Source organism: Psittacula echo, assembly GCF_963264785.1.
Source record: "Psittacula echo genome assembly, chromosome: 12".
NCBI classification, from domain to species: Eukaryota; Metazoa; Chordata; class Aves; order Psittaciformes; family Psittacidae; genus Psittacula; species Psittacula echo.
Window position 1 is genome coordinate 8,387,906 of NC_137747.1, and position 19,142 is coordinate 8,407,047.

Consider the following 19,142-nt stretch of genomic DNA (forward strand, 5'->3'; position numbering starts at 1 on the left):
TATGAGTTGGGTCACTCGTGAGCTCCAAGGACAGACCCAGTGGCTGCTGCAGTCAGTGGGGAGCTTTCCATCAACTCCAAATCATGGATTACACCCTAAACCCCAAATGTCTGCAGGATTGGGCTCAAAATGACACCGCAGTCGTGCCTTTAGGAGGACTCAGCAAAATCCACCCCAGCTCTGCCCGCCCCGCTGCTGGGAGGGATGTGGGATGCAGGATGCGCCCCACGCTGGGACCCATCAGGGGGCTTTTCCCCTTTCTGCTTCCAAAGCATTTGCAGGAGGGGAACAGTGAGCTCCAGATGGGAATGAACATGGGGAGAGCACGTGGGGTGCTGCAGAGCAGCGTCGCAAAGACATTCATTGAGTTGTTCTTTAAGTGCACAGTGGGCTGTGTGGACCGAGCTGCTTACAGAATGCTTCTTTGGATGAATACCCAATACCTGAATACGCTTTTTTCCTCCCTTTTTACAGCGCTTGTGCTGTGATTTTGCAGCAAGCGTAGAACACCAACCCCAAAAATACCCATTGCCCTATGGATACGAGTAGGGAATCAACTACTGATTGGTGGTAGTAAGCACTTTGCTGGCCGTTAATTGACATCTCTCTTCTTGTTGGTTTTTGTTTCTTGGTTTTTTTGCTGCTCATCGCAATCTCAGCCATTTCTCTGGCATTCAATGTATGATCTCTGGACTGGCAGTACTGCGCCACTGCAAGGCTGATCACAACGATGAAAAGAACCAGAACTGTCATCAAACAGACTTCCAAAAAATCATATACACCGGACCATGACACATGAAAGAAGTCTTCTGTAGGAAATATCTGGTATTGGCCTATTCATAATAGCTATTCTCATATTTAAGACAGACAAAGGAATACTGTAGTTGCAAACTCCAAAAGCTTCCCTGAGAACCTTTTTTCCATTGCGCTTTCCACTGGAGATCCAGAACTGCTCTTCAGATTTCTTCCAGAAAATAAAAATAAGCTACTTTATAATACTTAAAGAGTTCCCACACCCAGTGGAGATCTGAACACTTCGGGGCTGGGAGGCCCAGCACCGGTTCAGATTTACAGGTGGCTTGCAGCTCCAGCACTTGTAGCAACACAGAACAGAATTCATGTGTGTGTAGGTGATCTGGACATAAGACCATAGACAACATGAGGGTTTAAGCCAGTCAGATGCTAGTCTTGGATCAGACAAGACCCTGTTCTTGTAACGTTTTAACCCTTGGATCAACTCTGCAAGAGCATGGCAACTCAGGAAAGATGCTTGCTCTTCACCAGCTACCAAGCCCCACAGCCTACTGGAGAATTCAGCCTTCCATCCTGATCTACCTCGTGGTCCAGGTAGAGAAAAAAATCCCACTTTTCTCAAGAAGGTCCAAAGTTAAGTAAACGAGAACATTGAGTTTGATCAGTTCCATGTCTCAGAAATGGCCTCTTGATTACATTTTGGTCCTTTTTTTTTTTTTTTTTTTTTTGTCTTTTTTCATTCATTAAACAAGTTTTCTAACTTGTAAACCTGAATATTTGGAGGGATAGTTCCATCTTACAGTCTGGTCACTTGCTCATTTCTGTCCCACACCACTAAACTTGGATGCCCTTGACGGCTTGCTTGATGGTCTCCAGCAGGTCCTTGTTCTCTGGGTTCTGGTAGCACTCCTGGTTGGTGTACATGTCAGTCAGTGTGTTCACATATGCATCAAAGTTCTGCTCACTAATTGGCTCCTGCAGCCAAAAAAGCCAAATAAAAGTATTAGAAGTAGAGCAAGAAGATGCTGAGATGTTTCTTTGCAATTAATCCTTGAATTGGTTTGTGTTGGAAGGGACTTTAAAGCTCATCCTGCTCCAACCCCTGCCACAGGCAGGGACACCTTCCACTGGAGCAGCTTGCTCCAAGCCCCTGTGTCCAACCTGGCCTTGAACACTGCCAGGGATGGGGCAGCCACAGCTTCTCTGGGCACCCTGTGCCAGCGCCTCAGCACCCTCACAGGGAAGAGCTCTTCCTAATATCTAATCTAAATCTCCCCTCATCATCTGTGTATGTACCAACAGCCAAAGGTCTCCACGTTGGAGCCTTGTAGTGTGTGGTGCTGTAGGTATTGAAATCTCATCATGCAACCCCTATTCTGGCCAGATCCTAACTGGGTTCTTCATTATGTGCATTGGCCCCATGGAACTATTAACAGCACCAGGTTAAGCATGTGCCGGCAGATTGACAGGCTCGAGGCTGAATTAAGGCATGGAAATGAAGGGCTGGAGGACGAGAGGACTGCTGAAACATCACAGAGGGAATCAAAGGCAAAGTTAGGACAGAAGCCTGGTCACCTTGGGCTGAATGCTGCTGTGCAGCTTTCGCTTTTGAGAGGCATGGTGGTAACCTTGCAAATGCCTAACTCGGAGTTAATGGGGAGAAAAGAAAGGGAGGAGGAAGAAGAAGAACAGGACTAAAATGAGCAGATCAGTCTCGTGGGCATTCTTTAATTGGAGTTGCCTGAAACCATGAAAAAATATTTGCTGAACAGTTTATTTGACCTTTATGTGTCAAACACTTGACAAAAAAATAGCTCTCAGCGAGCGGTTTTCTGCCAGTTAGGCAGCTGGGTGAATGCTATCCAAAACTGCTCTGCTGGAGGATGGCTTCTCTCCAACCAGCCTGGATTTAAATACAACCCCCAATGAAAAGGATTCCCAAAAAAAAAAAGAGGAGAAAAGATGGCAGAAAGAAAGAAATCAAAAGCTCGTTCCTCTCATCATTGCCATGGTCTTCATGAGTTGTAAGAGGACAGCTTCTCCCAACAACACGAGCCCCCCTCCACACACCTGGCTTTGACAACAGTAATTACATTGCTGGGAATAGAGAGAAGGTAATTAATAGCCTTTTGTGGTTTTACTATTTTAATGCAGGCTTTTCATTTTGCAGTAACTCTATGGTAACATGCTGTGGGCTGTGAGACCTTGTTAAATGAAACAAAATACACTCTCTTTAAGAATGCTATTCTTTGGCTGCCAGCTATTCAAAACTGAATTGAAACTACCTGCATTATAATAGGAGCTCTAAGATCTTTCTGACGTTGAAATCCAATCCCTCCTGATCTCTGCTTGTGCTGTCTTAGCCTAAAAGGTGCTGGGTGCCCTTGATAAAGTTTCCTATTTTGCGATAACGCTCCCAGATGTAATGAGACAGAACAATAGATACAAAGGCAGATCAGCAGAAAATGACAACAAAAGGGAGATATAATGCAAGCTTCAGAGATAAGGCAAAAGTACTGATCTTATAAAGGACACGTAGGTGTGCGTAGAGAAATTCTTCCACTCTTTAAATGTATATAACCCTTATTGTGGATTGGGTTTGGCACAGCTGCCTCCATCAGGGCCGGCTGGGGTGAGCGCTGTCAATGTTTCTTACCATGTGCGGAAGGCGGATATTGGCAAGACTTTGGATTAGAGCCTGGCTCAACCCTGAGAGCTCCAGGAACAGGGCTTCGTTTTGCTCCTCTATGATTTTGTTTTCCTCCTCAATGTTCTTCAGGTTCTTCTCCATGCTGGAGATCTGCAGAGCAAGGAGCATGGCAGGGTCACCAACCCTCATGTGATGATACCCACCACCATCCACCCAAGGGGCTTGGCCGTGCATTTATGGGCTTGGATGCACATCCAAGCACACAAACCTGTGACTGCAGTTTCACCATGGCTGCTTCCATCTCCGAGTTGGACTCGTTCAGCTCACTGATCTCCTTGTTCAGCTGCTTGATCTCTTCATCGTTCTCTAGAACTGCAGGAGAGATGATTAGGGGCAGTTACCAGCATCACTACTCACAAAGTAGCCTGTGCTTTTACGTCCTTGGGACAGGACACACATCTCACCTGCTTTATATACGTGTGGGTTTTGTAGTAAGGGTTTTTATCATCACAGTTCAATGACACTTGAATAGGTCAATATGTAAATGCAAAAGCAAATGACGGTGTAGCAGTTGGGGTCCAGCACATCCCTTGCAAGGTCAATTGGGTTACTCAAAGGTTGGGAAGATGCCATGTGCCAAACTAATGCATGTCTCAATTAGAAATTACGAAGTTCATAAAACAAAGGAGTATTTATAGAAGACTGCAAGTATTTATAGGTTCCAAACTATAGAAGTATTCAAGTTAAATGCCTGAACCTTGTCAGATACCACAGAAACCTCAGGAATAGGACTGGAAACACAAAGTGCCATCGCTAACAAAATTCCACATCCAGAAATATCTCAGGATTAAAAGCCCTGAATAGGTGGAAATTGCTGAACGACTGCAAGGGGTTTGTAAAAATGCCAGTGAATATTTGATTAAAAACCCCACAAAAATCTACTACTTCAGCATCATTTTTTACTTGCCTGGAATTTCACTACGGAAACTCCTTCTTTATCATGTCGCTCAGGAGTGGTGCTGGTACCACCCCCCAACACCCAGGACTTGTGCTCATGGCACAGGTCATCCTTGCAAACCTGCAGCCAGATCTGAGTTATTGAATCCCCCCCTGGTCTGCAAAGAAAGGTTCATGGACCCAAGACCTTTATACACCACAAGGCAAAAAGAGTACAAGTCTTTACCATCGCTGGTCTTGAACTTTGTGTTGAGAATTTCATCCCCTGAGAGTTTTCCTTTCTTCCCAGCAAAAGTAGCTCTTGGACACCCTGACAAACTGAAAAGCAATTAAAAATGGGTTTCATGAACTCTTGGTATTTATAGGTGCCTATGTTCCCAACAACAGCTCATACCATTTGGTGGCGTTCATGCTGTGAGACGGTTCTTGTAAAAGCTTTTTATGGCACAGAGGAAATTGCTTTATGAATAATGCCACAAAACTCCTCATTTATAAAGCGAGAGCAATTTTCTCGAGCAAAGATTAAAAAGCACACCATTTACTAGAAGAGGGGCTACGCCAGGTCAGGAAGGTGAGATGAGTCTGGTCAGTGGTATGAAAACTCTGTTTGGGGTACCCAAGTCCTGTCTGGCATGCTAATGAAAAGACATTATAGTATCAAATTCCTTTATTTTGCTGAATATATTCCCATCCAGGGAGACCTCAGAGCAGCTTCCAGTACCTAAAGAGGTTATATGAAAGCTGGAGAGGGGCTTTGGACAAGTCTGTAGGGTTAGGACAAGAGGGAATGGCTTTAACCTGCCAGAGGGGAGACTGAGATGAGCTCTTAGGCAGAAGCTCTTCCCTGTGAGGGTGCTGAGGCGCTGGCACAGGGTGCCCAGAGAAGCTGTGGCTGCCCCATCCCTGGCAGTGTTCAAGGCCAGGTTGGACACAGGGGCTTGGAGCAAGCTGCTCTAGTGGAAGGTGTCCCTGCCCGTGGCAGCGGATGGAACTGGGTGAGCTCTAAGGCCCCTTCAACCCAAACCAGTCTGGGATTCTATGATTATCACTATTGCAATATTAAAACAATTATGCATTTACTTCTAAGTAGAAAATTCCAACCTCAGAGCAACCTGAGGTCAGCACATAAAGCTCCAGCTATTGAGCCTTGCATGTAGAGCTGACCGATGCTCAAGCAGCATCTGCGCACAGATGGGGTTAGTCCATGGCGATGTCACACTCACAATGATTTCAACACTGTGATTTACCTTCTGTGAGTGAGGAAGCTCCCATTGGCATGGCCAGAGCCGTCGCAGCCTGGGGTAGGGCAGGTTGGGCCTTCGTTCTTTAAGGACTTCCAGGAAAAGGAGGAGCCATTGAGTGATCCTTCCTTCTGCCTGCGGGCTGCGAGGGGGCACCCCGAGGCGCTCCGGTGGGAGGCGTATTTGCCACTGATGTGTCCAAGCCCAACGCAGCCAGGAACCGGACACCTGGGCACAGGGAATTACAGCACAGGAATGAAGAGGGAAGTAAGGAAACGGGATGAGCAGGAACCAGAGCGTTCAACCCTACAGTAGGTTAACATGGTGTGGGAGCACTGCCTGTGCCCACAGGGACACAACCCTTCCCATGAACCAGTCCCTGACCTGGAAGCCCATCAAGCTGCAACCTGTGCAATGAAGTATCTGACGGATTTCTGAGCCTGTATCTGTTAAGACAAGACAAATAGACCCTGTGGCACTGCTCAGCCTCACTTGCCTCCTCTTCTTGGTTCACATTCCATGGCTACAGCGAGATAAACCTGTGCTCTCAAGGGATGAAAGGGGGAATTACGCTCACCAGCCCTCCCATCCTTGTGCTTCTGCCACCGTTTCAAGCATACAGGAGCTGTGAGGGGTGTTGTGGGAGCATGGACACAACTTGTGCTGATTGCCAAGAGGATGAGGACCTCTGTAAAGGGCATCTCCTTCCTCCCTGCTCGCATCCTCCCCACCTAATGACATACTCGCTAAATTCAGGCGTTCCACAAAGCCCTTTGTGTCTATTAGTGTTTCTGCTGTAGTTTGCATTTGTTTATAAAGATACTGGTCAATAAGAAATACAGTTTAAAGTTTATTACTCAAGAGGTTGCTCTAAAAAAAGGGGAGGTGGAAATAGGTAAGAAATGGCAAAAATAACCCCGTGTCCTGGCTTTGAAAGCACTTAGGGACTCAGTTTCCCCAGCAGAACACCCATTGAGCTGCTCCTGCAAATCACGAGCTGCGTTTCACTGCCCTGATTGTTTGCGTTTTGTACAAAAGGGAGATGACAGCAAAGGGGTGGGGGGGGCTCTGTACACGCAGCCCTTTCCAAGATAATTTGAAAACTGCTGATCTTGATTTTAATCAGCTGCAAATGCAGCACAATTCACTTATAATATCCCTGCCAGCAGGATCCTCAGTAAATTCATAACATCATTGCTTTTATATGATCACGAGCAAATTACTGAATCCTCAGGAGGAAAAGGATGGGGAAGGGAGGAGGAGGAAGAGCAAGAACAAGACAAACCCCAGCATTTAGCACGTTACTGCCCAACCATTACATATTTTACACTGCTAATTTAACATTCATTACGTTTTCATTGTTAACAAATAAACCCGAGCCTCATGGTGCAAAACAGCTGGATGGGGCTTTGCTATTAGTATTATTTCTTTATTTTTAATTGTTAGTATTATTTAACAGAAGCACCAATAGTGTCTGATCAATTCGGCACCTGTGGATGCTCCCGTTTGATGCCAGGGCTGGCCTGAAGGTTGAGGTGATCTGTTCGGTCATGCCTGTAGGAAATTACTTGAGGGATGAACAGCAAAACCAACAGGGGCTCAATGACTTTCTCCTCGGTGGTGATGTGCAAATCTCAGCTGGGTTCCAAGTGGCACCCGATGCAGGCGGAGGAGGGATTTAGAGCCAAAGCTCCTTAACGCAAACCCGCACTGGGCGCACCTTGCTGTGAACACTGGGCTGGGGGAAGGCAGCAGGGAAGGGGTCATTGTGCTGGGTTGTTTTGCGCAGTGCAGAGGAGCGCCTGCCTGCGCCATGGGACAGACAGGGAATGCTTTCACATCCTTATGCCACTGAGAGCCTCACAGCCCACCCAGCACTACCTGCACTCACACTCAGCAAGCAGCAGAGCCACAATGAGCCCCCAAGGCCAGAACTAGCTTTATAGTCAGAAAATCCAACCCCATTTCTTGCCACTTTAACTTCCTCACATTTGCATTTTTAGGGCGGACTAGGTTAAGTATACAGGGTGCTCAGTCTGGAGAAGTCTCTGAAGAGACCTTAGAGCAGCTGTAGTGCGTAAAGGAGCTACAAGAAACCTGGAGAGGGGCTTGGGACCAGGGCCTGTAGGGACAGGACAAGGGGAATGGCTTTAACGCACCAGAGGGGAGACTGAGATGAGCAGAGAACCCAACACTGAGGGAGCCACTGGGCTCATTTCTGACTGGTCCCAGCTCTAGAGTGGGGCAGGAAAGGAAAAGCAAAGCCCTGCTTTCCTCATCCCACAGGGCACACATCCCTGGGTGAGGACATAGAGAGGAACAACCACCCAACCAGGGGCTCCAGCTGCAGTAAAAGAAGCAACTGTGAACAGCGCAGCAGCTGGGAGTTGCACAACAGCACTGGCTACCCTTTCCTCCTTTGTGTCAGTGGTTAATGGCACAGCATTCCACCACCGCCGGCAATGCAGTGTATTGGAGCCAAACCCGGAGTTTTTATCCCACAGATTCTTGAGGAAGTTGCTTGATTTTTAATAAACCCGGCTAACTCCTGCTAATTACCACATGGCTCATTTAACCGGGAGCTTTCCTTCCTGTATGCTGAGAACACAGCAGATGGCTCAAATACCATCTTCTTCCTAAAGGTCCTTCCCCCGGCTGGCGCATCCCCGTTTCCCGCAGGGCTCTTCCGCTCCCACAGGCTCCCGCTTCGGCTCAGCCTCTGGTCCAGGGCAAAACCCACATACACAGAGGTATTCACCGTGTTCTGCAAGGGCAAGACCTGCCCTGGGGCTAAAATGAGCCAAAGTAGATGCATTTGGGGGCAGGCTGCTGAGCCAGAGGGGTGTGGGCAGATAAGCCAGTGCTCATGGCAAATGGAAACTTGGATGGGGTTAATAAGGTTTTCTTTATGCCTCTCTGTTTCTTCTTATCCCTCTCCGCTTGCACTTGCTGGGTGAGTGGACAGGCCCTGGAAAGGCTGGGAATGCTCTGGATTAGGATCCTGGAGTCAGTGCTGGCCCCAGCCTTGCTGTAAAGGCTTTAATGTCCTGTAGCCTCATGAGAGGTCAAGACACAGACCCTGAACCTCACATCAGGCTCTGGATGCTGAGCCCGTGATGCTCAGCCTTGCTAAAAGTCAGGACAAATGGATTTCACAGCAAATGAAAGCTAAGGGATTTAAAATCTCCATTCCCACTAGGAATAAATCCCCTGGGATGTTTAGAAAAATACAGCCTGAGGCAGAGAGAAAGGCTTTTTGTTTGCTTTGGGTATTCAGCCATATCAAAGACCCTACAAAACACATGTAAGTCCAGGTTACTGGATCCTAGTTGGACTCAGTTCCTGTTTCTGCTGCATTCCTAGGAGATAAGAAAACCCACCAGCACCCCTCACCTGCCCACTGGTGCCCAAAAACCTGCAACGTTTTGCTTGCCTGTGGGTTTTTACCCGCATTTACAACACTTTAGGTATTATATAAAGCACAGGTAGGAGAGGAACGGCTTGCCCCCTACCAGCTTATCATTCACATCCACAAAGCCAAATACACCATAACCTCCCCACTGCCCAATTTTCCAATCACATTCCAACATCACAACACCATTTCTGGGATTAGGAAAAAATGCCTCCCGAGACCAACAGAAGAGCTTTGGCTCCATTGCGGGCAGATGATGCTCTGAGCATCATTGTGCTGCTCCGCGTAAATCTGTGCGAGGCAAAGGGGGATAGAGCGAAAGGCTCCACCCAGGAGGTATCTCCAGACTTACTTCATCAGCTCTGGGTCTTCTTTGTCATCCTTTGTCGGGGTGATCTTGATCCCACTTTTCTTGGCACGAGGGCAGCCTGACAGACTGTGGTTAAAAAGAGAAGAAAGGCCTGTCTCACTGGCAGAATCACTGCATTTGCTATTCCCTCGCTTCAGTCAGCTTTCCCTTGCATTTGGCACAGTGTTTTTGATCTCCCTCGCTTTGCAGCTTCACATCACGAGGAGAAGTCAGGAGGAAAAAAAAAAGATAATCAGAAATTGAGGGAGATGGACAGTAATTAATGGTGTCTACATAAGAAGATCTCTGCTAACAGCCTGCGATGTTTAATGGAATTGTTGAAACAGAAGGCTCAGATCTCTGCTATTAATGCTCTAAAGTGATAATAGAAGTCATAAATAGGTAGCATTATTAACAGGAACATTGCATCAGCTAAAATCTGACCCTTTGTCTTTTATGCTGTTGAAAGGAGCTTCTAATCAGATGCTGAAAACATCAGAAAAAAAAGAGAAGTCAGATTAAAGAGATGAAAATAGGCTTCAGTTGTCAGTAACATTAATGTTTTATTCAGGACTTTACAACTCTGCCCACTGCAGGGGGGAGAAACACACAAAAACACCCCCAAAAATCAAAACAAAACAGAAAGAGGCTACAGAAAACCTAATTGAAGGGAGATCTTACCTTCTATGTGATGCATAATTTCCTGTTATGTGACCAGAGCCATCACAACCAGGAGTAGGGCACCTGTGGAGGAAAGGGAGGCTCAGATTAGCCTGGGGTTGGGAGCAGGGGATCGATGCATTGCAGCAGCTCATTGCGAAGAGAAACTGAGGGACTGTCAGCACAGAAGCAGGTTTTTCATCCTGCCCCTTCTCCCTCCATAAGAACAAGGTCTGGAATAGCCACCGGAGTCAATGTATTGCTGCATGATGGTGGTGTTGGAGAGGAACATTGGTGGGAAGAGGTGGGATGTTGGGAGCACAGTGGGTGGTGGCTCCCAGCTTCTGTCCCCCCTCCTCACAAAGGGGACAGCTCAGGAGGTGACAATAAGCCAAATAAAAGACCTTCAGGACAATGGATGTCATCCTGAAGCCATAAAGAGACAGCAAATGCCATCCATGGCCATTGGGCTGGGCATAAGCCTAGGCAAAACCCAGAACGATAGCCTGCACCTCTGGACACCTTGGCCACCACCAAAAGGAAGCTCAGCTGAAGGCCTCAGCTCTGGCCCCTAAAAGTGAGTGAAGCAGTGATTTCCACAGATGCGTTTAGCTTTGCAGCTTGGAAGGAGTCTTTTTAAATGTCCTTTTGGGGTTTTTTTGTCACAAAATACCAAAATTCTCCTCTTTGCACCAGCTCTGGGGAGGTTTTGGCATTTGTGGGGCAATGAATTGTCTCCATTGGTGAAAACTTTCAGCACCTTATCTAGGGTGGGAGAGCAAAGACATGTCCTGGTCCTAGAAGGGTGGCAGGAAGACTAAGTCAGGAGCAAAGCTCAGCATGCTCAGACCCAGGAAAACATAAATACAGGGCTGGTGCTCTAAGAGAAGGGACACATCCAGCAGGACCTCAGTGAGGATGCGCACTCCCTAACGCATCTGGAAGTACAGGTTGAGGAGATGACAGTGACATCTCCCTATTATGTGCTGTTAAAGTAGAAAGCAAAACTATTTCTTTGTTGTTCTTGCTTCAGGGCAGGATGGAATTATAAACCCGCTCCTTTTGCCTTGCAGGACTTTTAAAGAGGGGAAGAGAAGTGATTTGATTTTAATTTTTAATTATCTGGAGACAAATCATACCGACAGAGACCTTTTATTGCATGTTCCAGCCTGGAGCTATTTTTTTTATACCAGGTATATTAACCCCTGAAATAGAATTTATAATAGAAACACTGACATGGCCTTATCTGAAGTTGTGAAAAGCTCTGTCTGCGCTATCTCTAATATCTCCAAATCCTCTTTCCCTTCCTCCCTCCTCTGCTCCTGTTCTCACTAGGACATAATAGTCCTTGGGAAATAACATTTAAAGCTTTGTTTTGTCCAGAATTCCTCTGTTTTACACAGTATTTTGATACAAAGCACTGACTTTGGGTACCCAAGGGGAGTAGGGGATACTGCCCACCAAGGCTTGGTGTGATGCTCTCTGAGGACCAACCCAGTTTGCTTTCTCTCCAGGTCCTTACTGGCAATGGGCACTGTTCCTGAGAGCTTTTAATATCTTTAACACTAATTGCCTGATCACTGGCTATTCTTTAAGGCTGTTGGAGAAACACCAGTTCAGCAAAGCTCTCTTAAGAGGTCCTTTTCAAAATGTATATTGCCTATAATGCATGATTAAGTGTACTTAGTACTAATCATGCAAGTCCTTTCCATCCACTAGCATATTCTATTAATATCAACTAATCCAGCTACTTTTCCACCTCTGTGATAAGGAGCAGGCTTTTAACAAGCATTTTTCCTGGCACAGGGATTCACATTGGTGATGGAGTGTGGAGCACTCCTAGCCCCACACTGCTCTACAGGGCACCAAATAGGGATTTGGGACTTTACCAATCACCTTAATGTCCAAAGGGGCTCCTGCCTGACTCTACTATGGCTTCAAACATCACTGACAGCACACAGGACACAGGGCATTATTGGTTTTCATTATAAGCCTGTGCAATGTGGAGTCCTCCATGAGGTTTTCCTCTCTGTAGAGGCTTCTCAGTTATATTTCAGTGTCTAAATAATCCTGAAACTAGATTCAAAGGAGGGAGCTCAGAGGAGAATCGGCCTCCAAAGGTAAGCTGGATCCGTGGAAGAGATGTTGAAAACAGATTTAAATGAGGTTTCCCCCAAAGGTGCAGGTTGGGTGGAAGAGATTTAGAGTCCCACCAATGCCTCCATCTCTTTTCAATACTATTTCTATTAAACCTCTCTTTAGGGGAAGCAACGTAAGAGAGCATTTGGGAAACCCTCTTGTGAAGAATAAGCTCCTACTGAAAATGAGGAGTTTGGGGAAGACGGAAACAAAGCTGTAAATGGGATTCCAAGGAATATATTTGGATGAAAGTGGCAAAACCAGATTTCTCGCTTCAGGATCAGAAATGGGAACACAGGAATTAGGGTGCCTGTGAGCCCTTCACAATTGGCTGAGGTCCACCCTGAGTGTGTCCTTGATCCTTCACAAATCAAATTCCCATGGAAATTAATAGGAACCGACTGTCACTGTATCCTGAATGGCCCTTAAAATTGAGGGTATTTTCCCAGCTGTGCCTCTTCCCCAAAATAAAGTATGTGCCTTTATCTGGGCTTTGGATTATTTGAAAGACATAGAAAAATCCGGAATGAAAAGGCACAAACTAGGGAAAAGAAGCCAAATGAAAAAGAAGGACATTCTCCTTGCGTGAAGGAATTCCCAAAGGAAATCTGCCCGGGATCCAGCTTATTTCTTATCACTGCCCTGATCCCCTCTCCCAAAAATAAGCCTTTCTCCAATGCCACTGCCTCTCCTCAACGCAGCGCCTGGAGGTTGGACCCCATCACTGCTCCTCGCAGGTGGATTTTGATCGGCTCTTTGAAAGGAGAAGGGAAGGGATGGAAAAGCAAAAGCAGAGCAAGAGGAAGGGGGGAAGGGAAGGGGAAAAGAGAGAAAAAAGGGTGGAAATAAAGGAAAAAAAGGAGTTTCAAGTTGAGCGCAAACATACTTGAGGTCAGCAGAGTGGGCAGCCATGAGGTTTCTGAGGCTCTTGTCAGCAAGAGGACAACCAGAAAGGCTGAAAGAGAAGAGATGGAATATCTGGATAAGCCAAAAAAAAAGGGGAAAAAAAGGAAAAAGAAAAAGGGCTGGGGAGGGAGAGGGGCAACAGAAGGGGGAGGAACGAGAACCAAACTAAAGGACAAAAATCAAGATGTCTTTAGAGCCCGAACCATGAGCAAAAGGTTGACCCACCTGCGGTGAGAGGCATAGTTTCCTGTTATGTGTCCGCTGCCGTCACAGCCTGGGGTTGGGCAACTGGATAAGAAGAAGGGGGATAAGTGAATGGATTCACCTGGGAGCCATGGATCTGCAAAACTGGCTCCTTCCATCAGACCTCAGTGTGTGTCTAATGTTTGCATGCAAGTAAACCAGCTCTTTCCCCATCAGCTGCCCTTCCTCCCTTTTTTACCCCCAAAAGATCACAAAGATCCTGAAAAAAAAAACCCAGAAAACATTGGAAAAACTTGTGGAAAATGTGAAGAAAACATTTGGAATACGGAGCTGCTTGGTTTGCTCGGTGGTAGTGGGAGAATTGAAGCAGCTGGTTGGGTGGCATGGACAAACGGTCATGAACACCCTGTCTGGGTGCTGCCAATGTGAATGATATTTGCCATACTGAAGCTGCAGGAATCAGCTTATTCCTTGGAAGCCTCAGATTCCAGCTTTATGAAATGGTTTTCTTTCTTTCAGCCTTTGTATCTGCAAATAAAAGCTTGGAAATACTGTTCACTCCACAAAGGGAATGAAAGTAATCTCTGATTGATGCGCCTGAGGGATCCTGAAGTGAGGATGGGCAGAAGCTGCCACATCCCGTCTGCTGCACTTCCCCCCTTCCCTTTCTGCTGCCTTCCCTGTGAATTGCCGTTGTGCAGTGATGGAAAAAGGTGCCATTCCTTATAGATGTCCAGGGAATAAAACCCAGTCTGTGCCTGAGCAGTGGGTCTCTGGCACAATCATGCCCTGCCTGCCCAAGGTATGCAAGAGAGTGGGGATGTCCCAGGATACCACAGGGGTATCCTGGGGCAGTTCAGCTCAAGCTGGGAGGAGAAGAGGACTCAAGGGGCTCACCCTTGCATCCTCTTCACAGCCACAACACCCTCACAAACACAGCAAGTCCTAGAGCCAGCACTGATATGAAGATGCTCAAGCAGCAGTGATGTACGTGGTACCCACTTGTGCACCAACAGGAGAGTGACAGAGGTGAAGAGCATCTTCACAGCAACTGCCATCAGCTACACCCAGCCCTGGAGCATCAAACAAATACAGTGGGCAAGTCTGCTCCTATGTTAACTACGGCTAATTCATTACAGCCCTTGGGCCAGAAAGGAGCAAGGATGCTAAATGGGGAGAGAAGGCTCAGGGCTGCCCATAACACCATTTATTTATTCCAAAGCTATTTCTATTTAGGAAATTCCTCTACCCTTGTAATTCAATTAAAGCACAGGAGGATTTCAAGGCTCTACCTCAGAAATTGCTGTTCACATCACTGCTGGGTTTTAAAAAGCCTTTAGAGCTTTGCACAGGGCACCTGGTCTGTGCTTGGCTCATTTAGGGAAGATGCTGCTGCTGCTCTGCCTCCACGGATCTCTTTCCTGCCTGTCTGTTCCTTCAGCCTCCTGCTGCATCACCAGATAAAAATCTATGTTGTACAGGGTAAGCAAAACCATGCCCTGTTTAACATACAGGAAGGTCAAATGCACAAGAAAAGCCAAGAACAGCAGATCTGATGGGACATCCTGGTCACAACCTGCAGACTGATCCCAGCCTGCCATTAGGTCAGAGCCAGGTCCAAGCTGCAGCATTTGGGTCAGACTCTAAACATTAACCACTAATTTGGAGATCATTGTGGATACAGAGCAATACCCCATCTAACAGAACAGACCTGGGTCTGTGTTTCCACCCACCCGAAGCCAAGGTCAGGATCTTTCTCCAATGTCAGATGCACCATGACAACCCCCATCCATGAATCCTGAAAGCACACATTCTGTCTCCCATCAGCCTGGCTGTGCTGGGTACATATTTGGTAGGTCTTGGGGGCAGGACTTACGTGAGCAGCTCTTTCTTGATGTCCTTGGAGAGGAATTTAAGCTTGAAGTTGGTTAAAGTCACCTCCCCCGGGTATTTGCGTTCTTCAAAGTTTTCCTCCGATACTTCTTGCTCGTCAGCTTCCGAGGAGGCAAAAGAGTGGGCAGCAGGCTCTGACTGCAAGAAAACAGACAGGAAAAGTGGGTGTAGTGGTGGTCATTGCTGCCGAGCAATGGGAAAAGGTGGGATCCCAGGTTCATCCCAGTTGAGAGCGCAGCATTACCAGTACCCTCTGTGGTACCCAGACCAGAGACCCAATAGTCTCTAATTTCACTGTTTTAGAGGAGAAATGTGGAAATCACGTCTGTACAGGGATTTACACCTGGTTTTTCACAAGGTTTTGGAGGGATGAAGATGAGTGCAATCCCCCCACACTCATCCTCAGCAGCACCTAGCTCAAAGGACAAATTAGGGGTTCTGGGGGAAAATAGGACAACTGCACAAGCAACCATGGCATTCAATCCCCCAAGAGGCATTATTCAAGCATCAAAAGTGACCTCTCACCTCTTCTGGCTCCTCTTCCCGCTGACGGTTTGGTTTAGTGTAGTCAATGGGCCCATCCCACTCATCCTGGCGGGAGGTCTGGCTGGACTGGGGGGAGGTCATGGTGCTGCTTGTGGCACTGGTGCTGTTTTGGCGCTGGGACACGTCTGGGGACTTCATGCTGGGACTACTGCTGCAGCTGCTGCTGCTGGGAAAGGTGCTCTCCCGCTTGCGGTGCTTGTTCATACTCAAATCCAGAGTCCCGTTTTCATCCACCTCAATGTCCATGGACTGAAAGGTTGGAAACATGCCCAACGTTAGCAGCTGCCAGCAATTCCCAGTGGGCATCTTGCCCCTGTTTGTCTTTTGCAGTGCAGGGGGCAGGTTATTCATGTCCCATCCTCTCCACAGTCAGTTAGAAGGAACTGAATGAAAAGGGATGCTCTTTCATAAATAGTTCGGAAACGTGCCCTGTACGACCAGCAATGTGGTATTTTGGCTCAGTTGTTGAATGCAGGTATCTAGTGCCATTTAAGATGACCAAGGCTGGGAATGCAACACAGGACTTGTGGAAAACCTGCATTCCTCTGAAAAATAGCTGGAGATCAGCTTGGTCACAACTGGGGGATCTCAAATGGCGTCAGACACAGACCAGTGAGCAACTGAAACCAGCTCAAACTCTGGTTGGGAATGATGATCATCTCAGATGGGCAATTTGAACCATGATACATCTCCGTAACACATGAAGAGCCAAGATTACCTCCTCCAAAGTGCATCACCCAAACCAGGGGGCTAAAGGGTGACACGATGAGTTTCTGCATCCCCTCTATATTTAAACATTAAAATGAAAGGAAGGGTTTTTCTCCCATCCCAAACTTCAAGCTTTAACCCACTCTATGGCAGCTGGAGTCTCCGTCACGCTCAGCTCACCTTGCCAGGGGCCTCTTGCTGCTTGGTGCTGAGATTCTCTGGCATTTCCCAGCAGCGGGTGGAGAGGTTGAGGATGGCTGTAGCAGCCATATGCGCAGCCTCAGCATCCTGCGAGTAGTCGAAGCCTGTGGAGGAAGATGAAGTGCTCTTCACGTAACTGCTGGAGGGGCTGTGGCTGGGGGAAGAGGCCTTTGGAAAAGGTTTGGCTGGAATGAAAGCAGAAGGAACAACACAAGGTTAATGTGTAACTAGCACGGAGAGTGGTGAGTTTAAGTCAGTCTGACGCAGCCCCTGTATGAGCAGATCCAGGGGAGCCTGTGGTTATTACCAATCCACGGGCTATTCTGTTGCTTTCGGAATGGTGTGAAAACCTAATTCATTAACGACTCTGCCAACAAGTCCCTAAAACATGAGTGCTTTCCTTCATCAAAGCTGCTCCTCAGTGGAGGTGGTTAAAGGAGAAAGCTTAGAGAAGCTTCCTGACTCTTCCTTCATTGTTCCCTCTATGTTCATAACTTATCTGCGGAGCTGATGTACAGGGAAAATTCTTGTAGCACGTTTGAAAACTTACCATTTACAGAATCCCATTAATGGCAAAACTATGGCCATGAAATACGAGCTTCCAATGACGACACCACTGAAACACGGGCTTTCTGACAGCTGACATGTCATGAGAGCACGCCTGAATAACAGGATTTATTACACAGCCGCGACACCGCTCTGCTGCCGTATAACACAGCGCAAGACAGTGCAATCCTGGGTGCAATTTCTCTTTACGCCCTATGAAATGAAAGTGAGTATTTCCCAGGGTCAACCCACAATAAAAGTTGCCCTAATCCTGAACCTGGTCCTGCCTAAGAGGGCCCTGACCCATGCGAAGTCTGTGGTTTCAGTGGGTGCTAACAGGGGATCATCAGATTTTGATCGCTGACAGGACTGTATTTTGAATTCATCAGCAAAATCTTCAAATTCTTAATTTGGGGTGAGAAATTTCCCCCTTCCAGTTGGAATCTCACCCAGCAAAGACTCATAAGCTTTGGCTTGATGGCAGCAAAGCAGCAAAACAATTCTGGTTGATGTGGCTACAGAGCAAAGCGATTTCATTATTCCCATTACAAACTAGTCATATAAGGCACTATAAAATGCTAATCTTCCCAAGGCCTGCTTTCTCCCTCCTTGTGTGCGTATATAATGCATATTGACATTAATGGGAGTTATGCACACACATGCAGGGCAATATAAATCCCTCTGGATGAAGATCTCTTTCAAATAAGTTCTCAGTGAAAGGAACAGATTTCCCTGCTATGATTGGCAATCATATTCATCTTGTCGCTTTGATTAACTCGTTGGAGCTTTGCCCGAATGGCTATTCTTGTGCATGGCTCCTTGGTTTCGAGTCCGGTTTAATCCATGTCTTTGCAGCGGGATGCGGGTATTTGCCAGCCCAACCTGACAATATCCCGGCTCGTGAGATGCCAATTTCAATTTCACACCGGAGGCTCAGCGATGCTTTTCCATCTCATAAGTATTTCCACCACTAATAGACTCGCAATCAGCAAATTAGTAAAATAAGTGAGGAGAAAAAATAGAAAGGATTATCCTAGTGGGTCTGCTGGAATTATTTTTGTCAGTACAATTACACTGAAAATTCTTTGCTAATATTGCAAATAACACAATCTATTCAGCGAGAGAATCGCTTGTGCTGGGAAACAAATTACTTTTCCATCAGCCCTAACCCAGGATGACAGTGGCAGTTGTGCTCTCTGGCCTCCATCCAATTTCATTGTCTGATCCTGTACAGATTTAGTACTGCAATAAAGGGCGCTTCCATTGTAGTGCAACAACCGGGATGCTTTCAACTACGAGCACTTTTTAGAGAGCAGCTGCATCAGGATTAAGCAGGATTGTGGAAGTGGGATTAGCCAGACACAGAAAACCTCTTGAGGCTGCTGACTTCTGCAAACTGGGCTCCTAAATCTAATTCTTTTCCTCTCACAAATATGTCTTCAGGTGCACATTTGGTGTCAAAGGGAAGGTGGGTTTGAACATCATCTATCTCTCCACACAGCATCCCTCCTGCTCCTGGCAGCCCAGCCCCTGAGGGTTTATTTAGCCATTTCATTAGTACCCACTCTTTCCGTGCGCAGTGTTGTAACTAGTGCAAGGTCCTCGATACAGAGCAGAAGTGGGTGGCTACGATAGGAAAGAGCTGGGAGATAGGAGGTGGATGATCGATAGGTAGCAAAGCTGGAGAGCAGAGCACAGCAGAGAAGACAAATGTGTGGAGTGGGTCATATATAAGATGGAAGAGAAAGAAAACTGTAATCCATTTAGCTAGATGAGGAAAGACAGATCAATAGATATGAACTGCAAAGCAACAGGGATAGACTGAGGACAACTGTGTAACTTATCCCACCTAGACACATCACTCAGGTTAATATTCCCAACCATTTCTCCTCCCGTTCTGCAACAGCAGGAGGGATCCAGCAGCCCAGCCCCAAGACTCTCCCATCACCCCAAACCCAGCATCCCAAGAGCTTTGCA

General features: G+C 46.9%; 1 protein-coding gene across 1 annotated transcript in view; it reads right to left on the reverse strand.

Moving 5' to 3' along the window:
* Window positions 1–1,142: 1,142 nt before the first annotated feature.
* MYT1 (myelin transcription factor 1) overlaps window positions 1,143–19,142 on the reverse strand; it is a gene marked incomplete at its 5' end in the record, with an annotated part of 31,181 nt that continues 13,181 nt past the window's right edge. Inside the window, 12 exons of the mRNA XM_080628065.1 lie at window positions 1,143–1,728; window positions 3,410–3,553; window positions 3,672–3,775; window positions 4,587–4,678; window positions 5,608–5,829; window positions 9,366–9,449; window positions 10,044–10,106; window positions 13,048–13,116; window positions 13,293–13,355; window positions 15,148–15,302; window positions 15,690–15,959; window positions 16,599–16,804. Of these exons, the coding sequence (XP_080484191.1) occupies window positions 1,588–1,728; window positions 3,410–3,553; window positions 3,672–3,775; window positions 4,587–4,678; window positions 5,608–5,829; window positions 9,366–9,449; window positions 10,044–10,106; window positions 13,048–13,116; window positions 13,293–13,355; window positions 15,148–15,302; window positions 15,690–15,959; window positions 16,599–16,804 (1,613 nt within the window). The 3' untranslated portion in view covers window positions 1,143–1,587. The remainder of the gene's footprint in view (window positions 1,729–3,409; window positions 3,554–3,671; window positions 3,776–4,586; window positions 4,679–5,607; window positions 5,830–9,365; window positions 9,450–10,043; window positions 10,107–13,047; window positions 13,117–13,292; window positions 13,356–15,147; window positions 15,303–15,689; window positions 15,960–16,598; window positions 16,805–19,142) is intronic.